We start from the raw sequence: 15,765 nt of genomic DNA, 5'->3' as shown, positions 1-15,765 counted from the left end.
GCACAAGGCACTGCTCAATTGCAGCAATGGGTGTCTGACTCTTGCCCTAAAGTTGTTTGTTAACCATGGCAGTGATTTTCACAATAAAAATAAGACATAAAAATAAATAGCAATCCTTGTTTGCAGACCTCTGTGATGGATTGCACCACATTTGGCTTTTCTGTGATGGGTCGTTACACTTACAGCCTGAGTGTTAAAATTACTGATGACATTGATTTAATGCCTCTCTTCTCCTTGCAAAAATGAAGTTAATAATTACCAACATGGTGTAAGCCAATGCTTTCTTTCAATTTTTTTTACACTACAGTTATGACTGTCCTCTTTCTTTTTTCCCCTCATTTGTCAAACATCCAACATTCATAATAACGTTGTGTTCTTCTCCAGCCAAGGTCACAAAACTCTTTGTGGGGGGGTTAATGGATTAGGCTTCCCAGTCCTAAGTGATGCTTAGCTAATCGGTGCAGAATGCAAGGCTGATAGCGTGGCAAGCTGTAATTAATATATTCAAGTGTATTTGTGATATTAGACCCACTTTTTATGGCAGTTGGTTTAGTTTCTTTTTTTTTGTTGTGTTCTGGTTTTTTTGCTTAGGTTTATCAAGGCTTACAAGAAGTTTGGACTGCCTCTTGAACGGTAAGTCCCAACCTGGCGCTGCCCCAGAGAGTTATCATGGGGGGACGTTGTGTTTTTAAGTACAGCTGTATACACATTGCTATGGATGTTTAATACAACCTCCGCGGACAGCACAAAGCCTCGCTGTCGTGCGATCAGTAATCCAAGCACTGCCATACCGTCCCTCGTGTCTCAGTTGATGGGCACTGATGAATGCTGGCCAAAAAGCAGCTAGAGCAGTAGTGGCACCGGGCTGTACACAGCATCATCCTGCTGGCAGAGTCTGGCCCTTGGGGCATTTCCACTCTGCTGAGAAAGGAGAGGAAGCGGCTGTCTGAACAGCAAATGCTACACAAAACACTTGCCAAGCTTCTCTACGCATATTAGTTTCAAGACTGAATTCAGAGCATCTTCCTCTATCATATCCCTGTAGAAGGGAAGTAGAGAGAAGCACACGCTGTGCTCGCGCGTGGGTCTGCAGAGCCCTGCACGAGTGCTGTGCCCCAGCGTAAGTGAAGGGAGGAAGGGAGATGGGCACATGTGCTGGGTCTGGAAAGCTGTAGCCCTTGCTGAGGCCTCAGAGCCGAGGCAGAGATCCCTGCATATATTGTATGAGCAATGACTGTGTTTTTTTCAGCTGGTTGTACTCTTCTGTTGTGAAACACAAGGGTTGCTTATGGGCCTTGATGTTAGTAACTTCAGCCAGACAAAAGGGACAGCAGATGGCAGCTTTTGACCATCAAATGGAGTTAATATGGAACTGGAAGGTCTTGAAGAAACACTGGACAGTCACAGAGGGTGCCTGTTGTGCCCAAGATAGACAGTTCTCACCTTTTGCTTTAATACTAAAAAATCAAAAAGCCTGGATCAGTTCTACTACATCTGCACTGTACTGCAGTTGTTAGACCTAAAAAAAGACTAAAACTCCACTCATGCAGGTTTCATACATTCATACATGTACAGCGTTGACTACTAAAAGCTATGAAACAATTGCTCAGGAAGTGACTGGGAGGAGATATGTTGTATCAAATACGAACCTTGCAATACTTTTTTCCCCTTTCCCAGGCTGGAGTGTATTGCCCGGGATGCTGAGCTGGTGGATAAGTCTGTAGCTGATCTGAAACGGTTAGGGGAACTCATCCACAATAGCTGTGTCTCAGCAATGCAAGAATATGAGGAGCAACTGAAAGAAAATCCAGGTGAAGGTAAGCAAGAGGGTTGTGTGCTGTTGTTACAGTGCTTTTAGAGCAGGTGAGAAAACCATTCCCTTGCTGGATGGGAAGGCATGCCACATTGCAACTTAAAGGCAAAGAACAAGCACATGCTTAAACCATACTGTCTCTGCCAGGCATCTCTCACCAACAGAGAGAAACCCCTGACTCTTCTGCTCAGCCTGGAAAGTGCTATTTGGGTCTGTTGGCTTCTGCTGAACATAAGTTTTCCTGGGGAGAGGCTAAAGTCATCAGCTTGTTTAATGCTGGGCCACAAGGCAAAGCAGATTGTATTTTAACTGCTCCTGGGATTGGGAGTCAAACTGCTGCTGTGTACTCCATGGTAAAGCTGGATGCATAATTAGTACTCCCTGGAGCTGTTGACATCAGCCACTCTGTATGGCTGTTCTATGCTGTTGGTTTGGAGGTACAGGGGTCTGGGCTGAATTTCCCATTGATGTCTGCCTGTTGCAGCTGAACATAACTACTGAAGCAACAGCTCCAGCGTACTTGGAAGTATTTTTAAGAAAATGATACTGGGTGGTATGATACTGGATTGCAGATCGAAATGAGTTAGTGGAAGATAACTTATTTTTGGGGCCTGCCTTAGTAGACAGCCTTATGTTTAAATGAAAGGTTGCAGGCAAGGTGTTGGTCTTTGTGTGTCTAGACTTTTTTTTTTACAGAAGCACTTCTTTCTGTAAGAGTTCTCTTAGTTGCTGTGTCTTATTGTTGAGCAGGGAAAGGACCTGGAAAAAGAAGAGGTCCTACTATCAAGATTTCTGGTGTCCAAGTCAATGTGAAATCCATCATCCAACATGAAGAGGAGTTTGAAATGCTGCATAAATCCATTCCCACGGACCCAGAGGAAAGGAAGAAGTGAGTTTGGCTAAGTAGGCAATGCAGAAAGAGGTGCAGGGAATTTGAATTTTGTAGTGGAAAGAGAATAGCCTAGATATTTATTATTATTTAGTGGATTTGCTTTACCTCCCGCAGCATTAAAAGTAGCTCATGTTTGAAATGCCTTCAGGTACCGCCTGACGTGCCGTGTCAAAGCTGCCCATTTTGATGTAGACTGGGGAGTGGAGGAGGATTCTCGCTTGTTAGTGGGCATTTACGAGCATGGTTATGGAAACTGGGAGCTAATTAAAACGGATCCGGAATTGAAGTTATCTGATAAGGTAGGTCGCTTTGCTTCTTGCTTGCATTGGGTCCACTGCAGTGTTCATAGAGAACATGTTTGATTTACTCCAGAAACAGATGTTTACATTTGTAACTGCTCCAAAAATAATAATAAATAATAATGAGGAAAACAGTGACCTCCATGGAATGTTGCATGCTTGATGGAAAGCAGAGTTGTGTTATTTGATTGGCAGTAAATTTTCTCTGAATAGTACCATATGAACCACACTGAAATGATGCAGGAAGAAAATGATAATGCTGACATATGTGGTTACATGCACAGTATAGAGAGTGCATTGCATAATCGTGACTTGATATTTCCTTGAGCATCTCACAAGAAGCTGAGTCTGAATTTCTGTGTGGAAATAATTTTTCACAGATTTGACACTGCTTATGTCAAGACTGGTCTGTGTTAGCTTTGAGGGTATAGTTACATGACTGGCTATGGCAGCAAAGCCAGCTGGAAAACCTCCATCTAGTTCCTCTCTTCCTCAGTCATTCCCATAAGAACTGCTTATGGGTGACATGTTGAAATGATCCAGGTTAAAAATAAACTGCCATCCATTGTGTCAGCACAATGGAAGGAGCGTGAACTGCAACACAGAGCTGAGGAGCATCGAGACTCTACACCAGCTTTGCTGCCAATACGCTGCATTCCCATGACATCCCCACTAGTGCTTTTAGCAAAGATCAGACTGTGGCTGAGAGCCTTCCTACACGAAGTTCAGAAAGGCATTTTACAATGCAAACAATTGACTGAGACATGCCACCCACTTTCCAATGAAGTATGAAGGTAGCCATAGTTGGCAAGCTGAGATACTTCCTCCACAGAGTGGCACCTTGCAGCCTTGTTTTCTGCTAAAAATTCTGCAACTCTGTCGTTGCCCTAGCAATGTCTAGGGTTACCAAAGAGGACCAGCCTGCTGTGATAAGGCTGTCACAAACAAATCTGATATGTCAAGGAGAGAGGACTCAGTTTTGCAATGCAAGGTCACAAATACATTTTGCAAAGTTTCGGGTTTTTTTTTTCCTTTTTGCGCATTTACAAGAAAGACTGTAGAGAATCTAGAGAGCTGCCTGAGGGTCCTGTCACTTATGCAAAAGGCCAAGGGGAGGCATGCTTGCTAGGAGCTTTGCTTTTGGCTAGACAGGGAGAGTCTGTGTGGGAGTTGGAAGAAATGCTTGAACTTTCTTGTTCCCCCAGAAAGTGCAGCATCTCCAGCCCTTTGCTGGGCCTGGAAGGACTGCTGCTAGTGTGTGTATCTCTTTTGTCAAGGTTTGATAGATGTGTTTGAGTGTTGTGGTTTTTTTTTTTTTCCCCTTTATCGAAGATCCTACCTGTTGAGACAGATAAGAAACCTCAGGGAAAACAGCTCCAGACCCGAGTTGATTATCTACTGAAACTGCTGAAGAAAGATCTGGACAAGAAGGAAAACATGAAAGATGGGGAAGAGGTGAGATGTGGCTGCTTGCTTCTGGGGGTTTCACGATGAGTGGTTGGCTGATGGTGGGAGACAGCCTGTGTTTCCAGGTCACTGAAGATCATCTATGTGAAAGAATATGGACTTGTCTATTGTCTGATTGCATTGTGGTACTGAAATGATAATTAGTAAGGGACGAGTAATTAATTATTACATTTACTGAAGGACTTGGGCTCATCAGGCTTTCTGCCACCCTGCAGGACCTGCAGCTGTTTGCAGGATGTTTAGGAGGTGGGATATGTCCCCAGGAAGCAGCTGCAGCTTTTGCTTGCCCTGACTTGTTCTGTGTTTTCACCAGGGCAAGCTAAAGAAGAGGAAACCACGAGTAAAGAAAGAGAACAAGGCTCCGAAAGTCAAAGATGAGCATGGGAATGAACTCTCCCCTCCTCGGCACTCGGACAACCAGTCAGAAGAAGGTGAAGTCAAGGTGAGTCAACTTGGTGGATAGCAGTTTTCCCAGATTTCCTTGAGCTATGTTGTTACTGCAGAAACTCACCTTGAGAAGCACCCCTAGTAAATGCCCTGTGAAGTCTGGGAGCACTACAGAGTGCATTCCCACAGGAGACTGGCAAACTCACAAAAACATATATACAGCTGTTGGGGTGAAAGAAGGACCTTTCTCACTCACTCCTTTAGGTTAGTGCTTTAAGTGTTTTGGGGGGATCCTAGAATGGCCACATATATCCACATACTGACTTGGAGGAAAGGTTATCTCAGGACAAAGTCTGTTGCTCTTAGAAAGAAAGAAGAATTGTTTCCCTCTCCTTTTCAGTACGTCAGCGAGTGGTGAAGCTGGAGTTTACCAAGGTCATGCTGTTGCTTAGAAAACCTTCTGTATTTGAGTGGTTTGGCTTGTAGTCTAAGGCTTTTTGTTCATGTGCTGATCAGTATCTACCTTAGGGGCTGAGCGTTCTCGAGCACAGCTGGCATAGGAAAGCAGTGCTTACCTACAGTTTGCCAGCTAGTTACAGGTTGGGGCTCATCTATTTTTTTTATATCCTTTTGTCAAGGGTTGGGTGGATTGCAGCACAGGGCTTGCTGTCTAGTTAAAGAGGTGTGAGGGCAAATTTGGATGGACCTCAAAAATCGGCTGCATTTCAAGGATGTAAGTTTTATGGAAGAAAGTGTACGTGAGGTGAGGGACTCCAACATTGACTGTGCTGTGACTGATTTTCTAGGAGGATGGCTTGGAAAAGAGCCCAGTGAAAAAGAAACAGAAAAAGAAAGAGAACAAAGAGAACAAGGAAAAACAGACAACAACTAAGAAAGAAAAGGAAAGCGATAAAGAGAAAAAGAAGACAAAAGACAAGAAAGAGAAGGTATGTGGTACTCTCAGGAGCAGTTTAAGAGATAGGAAAGTCTCTGAGCAGAAGAGCCAGCTATGAGTCTTACAGTTTGTTAAAGGCCCTCCGTGAAGTTACATCAGTGAAGTACTGTGGGGTGAGGTATTATCCCTTTTTCAGCCCTCCTGAATTCTTATTGTGAAGAATTACAATAACAAGTAGAAAAGGGAAAATGTCCTAAAGCTTGATGGAATGTGAGCAAAAAGGAAGAGATTTTGCCTTTAAAGTACAACTGTCCCCGTGACAGCGATATGTCCAAATAGCTGGTGTTAAGGAAGAAAGGGGAAAAGAGCCTGGAGCACTCAGATCAAAGTTCTGTTCAGCTCTGATTTATCACAGGGTTGGCAGCTCCTTGTCTGTATTCCCCTCTAATTTAAACTCACCCCAAATAACCCTATTGTCCACACCATCAAGACTGTAAGTTGTCCTTGTGGCTGTTCAGGACTCGCCAGAATGAGTGTTTCAACATCAGTGGTATGTTGTGGAGTAAAATGTCCCTTGAATTTTGGATACAACTGCCTGGAGGCTGAATTCAACCTGGAAGGGGGGTAAAAGCTTCTATAATAATGACCTGAAGTACCTGTCCAAGGAACAGGTATGTACTGCATGACCAGTGTGTTTTGACACTGAGGTCATAAGTGCAAACCAAGAAGCTTTGTTGCATATATCGGAGAAAGGTTGCTTCCCAGTGATTTTTGGTATGACGTTTGACTCTAAAGAGCTTTGACTGCAGATAAGTCATATAAGTTAAAATTTACACTAACAGACCGTGATTTGAGGTTGCTTTCCAGAGGGTCTGAGGCCTAGTGATGTCAAATGAAGTTGCAGATCCTTGTAGACATGAGACTGCTCTGAGCTCTGTCTTTCAGTAACATATAGGGACATATATTCTTTGGCTTGACCTCTCTTCCAAGTCTTCAACGTTGGTTTTCTCTCCATGAGTATAAATATCATATTCACATCCAAAATGTTGGCTCTGACTTCTCTCTACTCCCTCAGGGATGACATAAAGCTAAACAGAGGCATTGCAGCTGAACAGTTTGAGATCTTGGGAGGAAAGTTGTTAGGAGCAGTGCCCGGGGTTTAACAACTGCCAGTAACAATAGTGCGGAGTTTGTTAGTTGGATCACTTGGGATCCTGCAGTCTGGCTCATCATATGATGTATGAAATTTGTCCTTGTAAAGCCTAAAGGTGGTGAAGCCAAATCTGGAAGTAAAAGGAAGAGATCGCAAGGTCCTGTCCACATTACAGCAGGGAGTGAACCGATCCCCATTGGAGAAGATGAGGACGATGATCTGGACCAAGAAACATTCAGCATAGTGAGTATTTTCCTTGGGAGATGGGAGGGCAGTGGCAGAGAGCCCAGCAAGGCAGACAGGGTTTGCTTGCATGTTATCCAAAGAAGTGTTTCAGGTCTCAGGGTGTGAGCCCCTTCACAGTGCCCCACAGTGATTTCCTCTGGGCGGTCTGAGAGCTGTATGAGAGTTGTCCACCAGCCTCTTCTGTGCCTACCAGCTGGCTGCTGTAAATGGCACTTCAACTGAAAGAAACTTCAAAGCTCTTCCAGCTCCTTATTCTCACCGAGCAACTGCACTATTAAAGGGTTCAGATAACTCTCTTCAATATTCAGCTTTGCATGAGTGCACATGTTCGTCCCCTCCCTCTGCCAAGGGTGCCAGCCAGGGCAGAAGAGGGCAGCATGTCAATAGAGCATGAAGAAGGGCTCTCTTCAGATAAGTTTGCACCACTCCTTTCACAGCCCTGGGTTACAGAAGACCCTGCAGCCTTACATGGCAGTCTCTTTCCTGTAGAAGCCAAGGAGCTGTTGGGGCTCTTCCAGGCAGGGAAATACAGGAAAGGTGTTTTGAGGGTGACCTTGTGTGACTGAAGGAGGTACGGAGTTGTCTGAGCTGTAAGCACTTCCCTAGCTGTGTAAATGCTCCTGCAGCAAACGTGCCTGCAGGGCTCATTGTAAAAACAGCCTTTTAGTAAAAGTTGTCATGACAGAATCTCCTTGGCTTGACTTGCACAGGGAAACGCTGAGATACCGCTTTTTAACAACAGTTCTCTAAATGAAAATCTGGGTATTCCCTGCTGGCCCTGTGTTATTTTTTGTCCGTTTTTTTCTTTTACTTTCCCTCTGTGATGCGTGAAAGGTCCAGTCAGGCAGTAGAAATCTTGTCTGATTTACTGTCTGTGCACAGTGTTGATGTGCACAGCCGAAAAAGATGGTGCTTTCATCTCATGTTTTCCAGTTTGGGTAAAAGCAATAGATTAAAGCAACCACAGATGGGGATGGACAGGGAGGCTATTGGGTGAGCAGTCATTCAGCTGGGGCTGTTGGTTCAGCATGTCGATGCTTGGTTACGCTTCCCTGCCTGCCGTGGGATCAGTGCAAGAGCAGACCCTGTGCAGTTATTGTTTGCAAAGCAAATTGTTCCCCTCTAAAAGGTGGGGGGCAGTGGAGATGGGAAGACTCTTGTCTTTTCTTTGTTTTCTGCAGCATGTCTAGCAAGTTGCTATTTTTGTAGATGACTTCTCCTTGCCTAATGGTCAGATAGAGCTAATACCTCATGCTAATGAACTTCTTCCAGCTCTGATTAACCGGAGAACAGTATGGAGTCCTGTGCCAAGTGAATCACTTTCTGCTCTCTATTGTTTTTTCAAGTGCAAGGAAAGGATGAGACCAGTGAAAAAAGCACTGAAGCAACTTGATAAGCCTGATAAGGGACTGACTGTTCAAGAACAGCTGGAGCACACACGCAACTGCCTCCTAAAAATTGGGGACCGCATCTCTGAGTGCCTTAAAGCCTACACTGACCAGGATCATATCAAGCTATGGAGAAGGTGAGAGGTCATTTTGCTTTCTTTGGCTGCTATATGATACTTAAAAATGGTAATCGGAGGCTGCTGGTTTTTATGTGGATGAGTGTGCCATTTGCCTCTTATTTAACATGCTTTTGAAGGAGAAATCTTGCATTCTTTAGCCCACTCAGTCCATGACCAGTCCAGAGGGTTTTGTCTGCAAGTTGTGCTAGTTTCATTTAAATTGATTTCAGAGCCACTTTAAATAAACCAGTGCAAACCCCTTTATTTTACTTCATTCCAACTCTCCTGACCATCCTGTCCTGAGCTGGATTGAGACTATTTTCCAGAGAGAATAGAACTGATTTGATGTTCCTTTGAAAAGAGATGGCAGCTAAACTGCTGATGTAGCAATTAACAGAAAATGTTCATGTCCTTCCAGGAACCTATGGATATTTGTGTCAAAGTTCACAGAATTTGATGCCAGAAAACTGCATAAACTCTACAAGATGGCTCATAAGAAAAGATCACAGGAGGAGGAGGTGAGATCTGAAGTGCCTTCCCTCCAGTTGCTCTCTTTAAAACCTGTTGCACTCAAAGTGTCAGTACTTTCTGTCTCTTACCATGGGCTTTCTTTATTGTTGTTGGCAGTCTGATTTTTCTTAACATCTAAACAGTCTGGTCACATTTGCCTCCCCTTTCATGTGGCATTTCTCCCCCCACCTAACAACACCAGGCACTTTTTCCTGGCTGTTCTGAACAAGAAAAAGCATTGCTTGGTGTGGCACATTGTGTTGAGTTGACCATTAGAGTGAAAAGCCTGGGAGTGCTGCTCTGTAGGTATGGGATGTAGAAGCAGAGCTGTGTGGGGCAAAACTCTGCCTGTCCTCCATCACATTTGTACCATTGCTATTCATACCATGCTTGGGCACAGTTGGTTCACCAAGTGCTCAAAGAGGTGGGGTGGGGTGGCCCACAGCATGGGGAGTCTGCAAAAAAATCCAGAGCCTGACAGACAAGGCTGTTGCTTACATAGTCTGAATTTTTTGGTGGACGAGTAGTTGAGCTCTAACCCTCTTCTACCTTGCAGGAGCAGAAGAAGAAGGAGGACATGTCCAGCATGAAGAAACCATTCCGCCCAGAGCCTTCAGGCTCCAGCCGCGATTCTGTGATGTCCCAGTCTCACGTGCCTCACAATCCTCATTCCCAGAAGATCCACCTGCCCCCTTCGCATGCCCAGCAGCAGATGCACGGGCACCCGCGTGACAACTATGGCCATCCAAACAAGAGACATTTCAGCAACACAGGTGAGTGCTGGCAAGCCAGGAGAAATCATGCCTTCTAACCTAATGGCTGTTTGGTCTTGGACACAAATCCTTCTGGAACTTGTGGCTGGTCAGGTTTAAAGGTGATGGGATGGAACACATATCATCACTGTACTTAGTGCTGGTCTGGAAAACATGATGATGTAGTGATGAAAAGAGTATAAGAACAGGACAGAATAATATTTGCTAGAATAACAGTAAAGAAATTCAAAGAATAAAATTGGGCCCACATAGTTTAGGGAGGAGAAAGTTAAACAGGCACAGCAATAGTTATCATTTCTTTGAGAATTCAGCAGAGTAACAGGCTTAAACTAAAGTGTGGAAGATACTTACTGGTGCTTTCTTCATTGCAGACCGAGGAGAATGGCAGAGGGATCGCAAGTTCAACTATGGTGGCAACAGCAACCAGATGTGGGGTGGGGAGCGGCATCACCAGTATGAGCAGCACTGGTACAAGGACCACCACTATGGGGATCGGCGATCTCGTGGAGAGCCCCACCGGAGCTCTGGGAACTACAGACCAAATAACCTCTCCCGCAAGAGGCCATATGAACAGTACAACAGTGACCGAGACCACAGAGGCCACCGAGATTATTATGACAGGTAATTCTCTTTCATCTCAGGAATGCTGGGAGGAGTTTGCAGTGATGCACCCGGCTGTGGTGGCCAGGCTTTCCTTGGGGAATCAATCTCCATCCATTCATTTTCTCTCTGCAGGCACCACCACGATTCCAAGCGTCGACGATCCGATGAGTTCAGGCCCCAGAACTACCACCAGCAGGATTTCCGACGGATGTCTGATCACAGGCCGCCCATGGGATACCATGGCCAAGGACCTTCGGACCACTACCGGTCCTTCCACACAGACAAATCGGGAGACTACAAACAGCCTCTCCCTCCACCTCACCCTGCAGTGTCGGACCCTCGCTCACCCCCCTCTCAGAAATCCCCCCATGATTCCAAGTCACCTCTTGATCACAGGTCACCTCTGGATAGGTCATTAGAACAGAAAAACAATCCAGATTATAACTGGAACATTCGGAAAGCATAAAGTGACTGAGGAGGGGAAAGCGCACGTCTGAAATACTTGGTTTGATGCAACAACAGCTGGTTTCTCCAAGCCAGCAACCAGAAACTTTGAACATGCTGCTATCATCTTGCTGAGTCAAGGAGGATTTTGGAGGAGCAGGTGGAGGAAGATTTCCCCTAGCGTTCGGTTCTGTTTTGTTTGGATTCCTGTTTGCTTTCCCCTCTTCTACCAGTGAATGCTGGAACCAGTTTTGCTGCCTCGTTCTTTGTGGTGTTTTTGTTTTCTCCATTCCAATGGACCCAAGGGAATTTTACCCAGCCAGTGTTTCCCCAAACCGAGAAGGCGGATCGATGCTGCTTAGGATTGTGCAGCAGGCTGTGAGCCTGCTCTGACTTGATGTTATGTGACAGATGCTGCTTTGGGATTGGGGATAAACTGGTTGGGCTGGGCTTTGTGTGTAACCAACATAGGGCAATGGGAGGATATTCAAGGAGGGACAAGAGAGTCTCTCAGCAGCCAAGCTTGGTTGAAAGAGGGACTCAGCGTTCCTGCAGAGTGATTCCAAAGGAGTTGGAGCCATGCTGGTGACAATCCATCGCTTTTCTGGCCACATTATCATTTCTCATGTCTTTATCCATTTCAAGAAACTGGCTCTGCTTTGAGTTGCCATTGTGTCCCCTACAACAGAAGAGGTGTGGGGCATCCTCCTCCCACCTCAGGTCCAGGACTGGCAAATCTTGACTCTGGGGGTGCTTTGGGACATGTGGGGAAAAAAAAAACCCAAAACCACACTTGCTTAGCAAAGGCTCAGTTCACTTCTAACAAGTAGGAAAGAAGTTGGGGTGAGAACAGTATTTCCCGGTGGACAGGGCTCAGGAATTCATAAAAACCTCCTTTTCTCTTGACATGGACAGCTTGGATGGTCCAGGAACCAATAGAGATGCTGACTGGGAAGTGCAAGGTCAAAAGACAGCTCTGGGCATCTGGGGATCCTGAAGCTTCTACTCTCCCTGTCACAGAAGTGCTCTAGTCTTTGGGCAAGTTCTTTCTCTCTGCGCTTCACAAAACAGTGATCACAAACCTTTACTGCAACCAAAGGATAAGGGATGGTAGAGCAGAGTTAAATAGGAATCCAATGGACTGATCTCTGTTCAGCAAACGGGCACCTTCCCGCCACCGTCCCAGCAGTCAGCAGTAACTCCAAATTGCTAAAAGTACCTGCACTGAACAACCTTCTGCCTGTCCAAATTGGAAACTTGCCTGGAGACTTAGCACCTAAGTGAGCAGGGAGAGAACAAGGAATTCAGGACTCTGTCCTTAAAAAATTCTTGGAGCAAATGTCTTAAGAGCCCAGCGTGGCAGAGGGAAAAGAGGAGTCTGCAGCCCAGCTCAGTGGACTTCAGAGCAAACACTCCTCCAAGTATTTGAGCCACAGCGTATGATGCAGAACTGCGTCCAGTCTCGAGACTGTGGTGTGGTGAGAGGGATTGCGCACAGATTGCTGGCCAGAAGTAGCTTGGGTGGTTATTTTTCAGCTCCTCAGTCTTGGTTTGTAGAGTCACATCCCTGGAGACCACAGAGCTCTCCCAGCAGCTGGGCTGCCCAGAGTGTGGTGTCCGGGGATGCGTCATCTCCCTCAGCTCAGTATTAAAGACCAGGCTGTTCCAGACACCTCTTTTTGGTGGGGGACAGAAGCTGGGCCTCCTGTTAAGATGCCAGTGTCTGACCCTAATAAGCTGTGATGTCCTTTCCCCGAAAGGCTGAAGGGAGATGGGTTTTCAGGGCTGGCTTCCCGACTCCAGCCGGCGCGTTGGAAGGTGCACACAAACCGACACTAACACCCCCATGTCCCCGCTCCATGCAGTGCATCCCTTGAAATCCGCTGCTGTCACGCATTCCTTTCTGAGCCTGCTGCTTTAACGGGATACACGGGAAGTGTTTTGCTCCCCTTTTTTTGTTTTGCAAGATTTCCACCAAATGCAGGGCAACTTTGCTTCCTTGGGGAAGGCACTGGTACAGGCAATGCTGTACTGCCCCGAGAGAGTGTTACGCTTGTGTTTACCTGTGCAGGAGGAGGTGAAGGCGAGTCTTCCACAGTCCCCCTCGGAACTGCCGGGTGGTGGGAGGTGTTGAGATCGCGTGTTTCCACTGCGTTTCTCACCAAGCTGTGATTGCAGACGCACTTGCTGTGGTATTCGACAAAGAGGTCCTTTCTTTTCAGAGGTATTAGCTTTTAATGTGAAAATGGAAGAAACCTCAGAGGGGCAAAGAGAATTGCTCTCTTTGTTCACCAAGCGGTGCTATCGTGGTGGAAGGTTTGTGCCATACACTTGTAGCAAAAGGCAATACTGGCCAGACCAGTGTTACGGTTGGTGCAGGGAAACTTTGAACCCCAGCAAGAGGCTTTTTCTGTGTCCAGACGTGGGAGTTTCTGCTCGTCCTGGGTTCCAGGTATGAGGTTGGTTGGGATTTCCTCCTTGTGCAACAGCAGAAGCTTTACCCTTATCCACTGAAGAGCTGTCCCCACTGTCACGTTAGCCTGATATTGAAGTCACATATTTTTGTTCCCTAGTGGTGGGTGGGTCTTCACTGGGTTTGGCTTTAATGAAGCTGGAGAACTAGATTTGGGAGAAGGTCCTCCCCAAGCACACACACACGCACTTATTTTATGTCCCCTCAACAGGGACCATAACCAGACACAGTCACTTGGATGTGAGTGGGATCAGAGGGGACAGGTCCACAGCCATAAACTGCAGTGTTTGTGTCAACATCTGCTACAGCTCTTCCTTCCAAACCAGCTGCGGGATTCCCTCTAGCCTCTTTGCAGGGCAGAATTTACAAGTGAAATCTGAAGGGGCAAAAAAAAAAAAAAAAAAAAAAAAAGTTTTTCAGCCTGACCCCTTTGGAAATGGTGTAAAATTGTGAATTCACGCGATGGAAGTCCTGCAGACCAAAACCTGCTGTGGACAGGTGATGCAGTGCCCAACCAAAGTGGATGCTTAATAGCTCTCTGAAGTCCTTACACGAACAGTTTAAGTGATCCACAAAAAAATACTGTTCCGCTTTCACCCATTTCCTCCTGACCTCCACCTCCCCTCCAGGGAGAGAAGGACTCTTACTGTAAAAATGTGGACTTTTAAACTTGTTGACTAAAACCAGTAATTAATATTAATTTATATTTGTGAAAAAATGCCACTGTCCTAGTGATTTCTGATGTAAATATGTTGTTTATATAGTATGTATTAAATTTTCCTACATTGTAAAACTGCTGTACTTTTGATTCTTGTATATTAAAAAGTGTTACTGAGATTTTCAGAACCGTGCCAGCGTGGTGTGTCTGGGGGAGGTCCTGCAGCCCCTTGGTGCAGTGGCAGGTCTGGTGGAAGCACAGGGCCCTTTCCGGCCAGCCACGGGCATGCCGGGATGGGTATTTTCACTGTGCAGGAATAAGCGTTTTACATAGTTTCGCAGTCTGTGGTGATAGAGACTTGGAAACCCGTTCGGATGGGAATTTCCACCCCATCGGGAGAAGCCGTGCATTTCCTCACCCATTTCCACCAGGATGTTACTGGGATGCTACCAATGTTTATGTGTTTATGCAACCTCTGTCTTTTTCTGGATCTCGGGGCGGGGTGTAAACTTCTTTTTTGACCTTTTCCAGGGAGAATTCCCCTTTCTCTAGAAGTGCTGCTCACGCTGCTTCGGTGAAGTTCTCTGCTCTCTGCCCATCCCCAGGAGGGATGCGATGGCATCATGCGGGCTGCTTTGGTTTGGTCTTCATCCTCCACCTGTTCACACTGAAGCCCACCTGGCAAGACACAGACTGAAGCCATTTCTCCCACGTTAGAAGAGCTCATAGGAGAAAGGGCTTTTCACACCTGTAGCCATGGGTCCAGCCCTTCCCAGCCCTTCTGCTGCTGAGCCAAGTTTCAGCCAAGAGTGAAATTTTCACAGCTGAGGTACATGTCCCTGAAAAATGGGTTTACTAATGGAGAGAGTGACTGGCTGTTAGCTGTGGGGCTGTGGCAGGGAGAGGAGACTCTGCTGGAGGGAAGCGTAGGGACTATGGGGAGCTGGTCCGGGTGTCCCTGCCCGGAGCACAGCGGTGTGAATCTGCCTGAGGCAGGTGACCTTTTAATTCAAGACCGACTCATCTGTTATCCAGGGGTACCTGCAGGAAAGCTGGAGAAGCAGGGGCCTGAGGAACCTGAGCAGTGGGCAGGTAAGGGTAGGGGCACCCTGATGCCGAGGAACATGGGCGTCAACCCCCCGGCACAGCTCAGCCCGGCATCCAGGGCCAACGCCCACCCGCAGCGCAGTGCTGCAAGCAGTGAAAGCCCGAGGCCTCGTCCGAGCCGCTGGGCAAGTGACCCCTTGGCAGGATGCAACCTCCCGCCTCTCTGCAGGCCCCGTCGGTCCCACAGGAGCATCTCCTCCGTGAGGACATGGTCCTCGCAGTGCTGCGGCCATCCCAGGGTGCTGGGCATGGCCGGGGGCCAGGGCGCGGGGCTTGGGCCCCTGCCGCTGGCTTATCTCGGCGAGGGGACCCATTGCCCAAAGCGGGCAGCAAAGCCGTTGTGCAGCTGTGGGAGCAGGACCCCCAGCCCTGCCTCACACCCACCCCAGCCGAGAAGCCCCCCCTTTTTGACTCACGCTGTGCCAGAGCGGACCCTCTAGAGGGCAGCCGGTTCCTGGCAAAAAGACGTTTTTTGGTAAACAATATTCTGCAGTTGTGGTTGTTCCCAGACAGCTGGGGGTGAAGAGCGGCCGGGCAG

At 46.9% G+C, this 15,765-nt stretch overlaps 1 protein-coding gene across 1 annotated transcript in view; it reads left to right on the top strand.

Moving 5' to 3' along the window:
• CHD2 (chromodomain helicase DNA binding protein 2) overlaps positions 1 to 11,011 on the top strand; it is a 54,706-nt gene extending 43,695 nt beyond the window's left edge. The window contains exons 27-39 of the mRNA XM_010289077.1: positions 592 to 633; positions 1,678 to 1,817; positions 2,564 to 2,702; positions 2,854 to 3,004; positions 4,337 to 4,459; positions 4,785 to 4,913; positions 5,665 to 5,805; positions 7,015 to 7,149; positions 8,499 to 8,677; positions 9,078 to 9,177; positions 9,729 to 9,942; positions 10,314 to 10,563; positions 10,678 to 11,011. Coding sequence (XP_010287379.1) covers positions 592 to 633; positions 1,678 to 1,817; positions 2,564 to 2,702; positions 2,854 to 3,004; positions 4,337 to 4,459; positions 4,785 to 4,913; positions 5,665 to 5,805; positions 7,015 to 7,149; positions 8,499 to 8,677; positions 9,078 to 9,177; positions 9,729 to 9,942; positions 10,314 to 10,563; positions 10,678 to 11,011 — 2,077 coding nt within the window. The remainder of the gene's footprint in view (positions 1 to 591; positions 634 to 1,677; positions 1,818 to 2,563; positions 2,703 to 2,853; positions 3,005 to 4,336; positions 4,460 to 4,784; positions 4,914 to 5,664; positions 5,806 to 7,014; positions 7,150 to 8,498; positions 8,678 to 9,077; positions 9,178 to 9,728; positions 9,943 to 10,313; positions 10,564 to 10,677) is intronic.
• The last annotated feature ends 4,754 nt before the right edge of the window (positions 11,012 to 15,765 follow it).

This window comes from Phaethon lepturus, unplaced genomic scaffold (genome assembly GCF_000687285.1).
Source record: "Phaethon lepturus isolate BGI_N335 unplaced genomic scaffold, ASM68728v1 scaffold18936, whole genome shotgun sequence".
Taxonomy (NCBI): domain Eukaryota; kingdom Metazoa; phylum Chordata; class Aves; order Phaethontiformes; family Phaethontidae; genus Phaethon; species Phaethon lepturus.
This window is presented reverse-complemented; position numbering and strand designations above follow the sequence as displayed.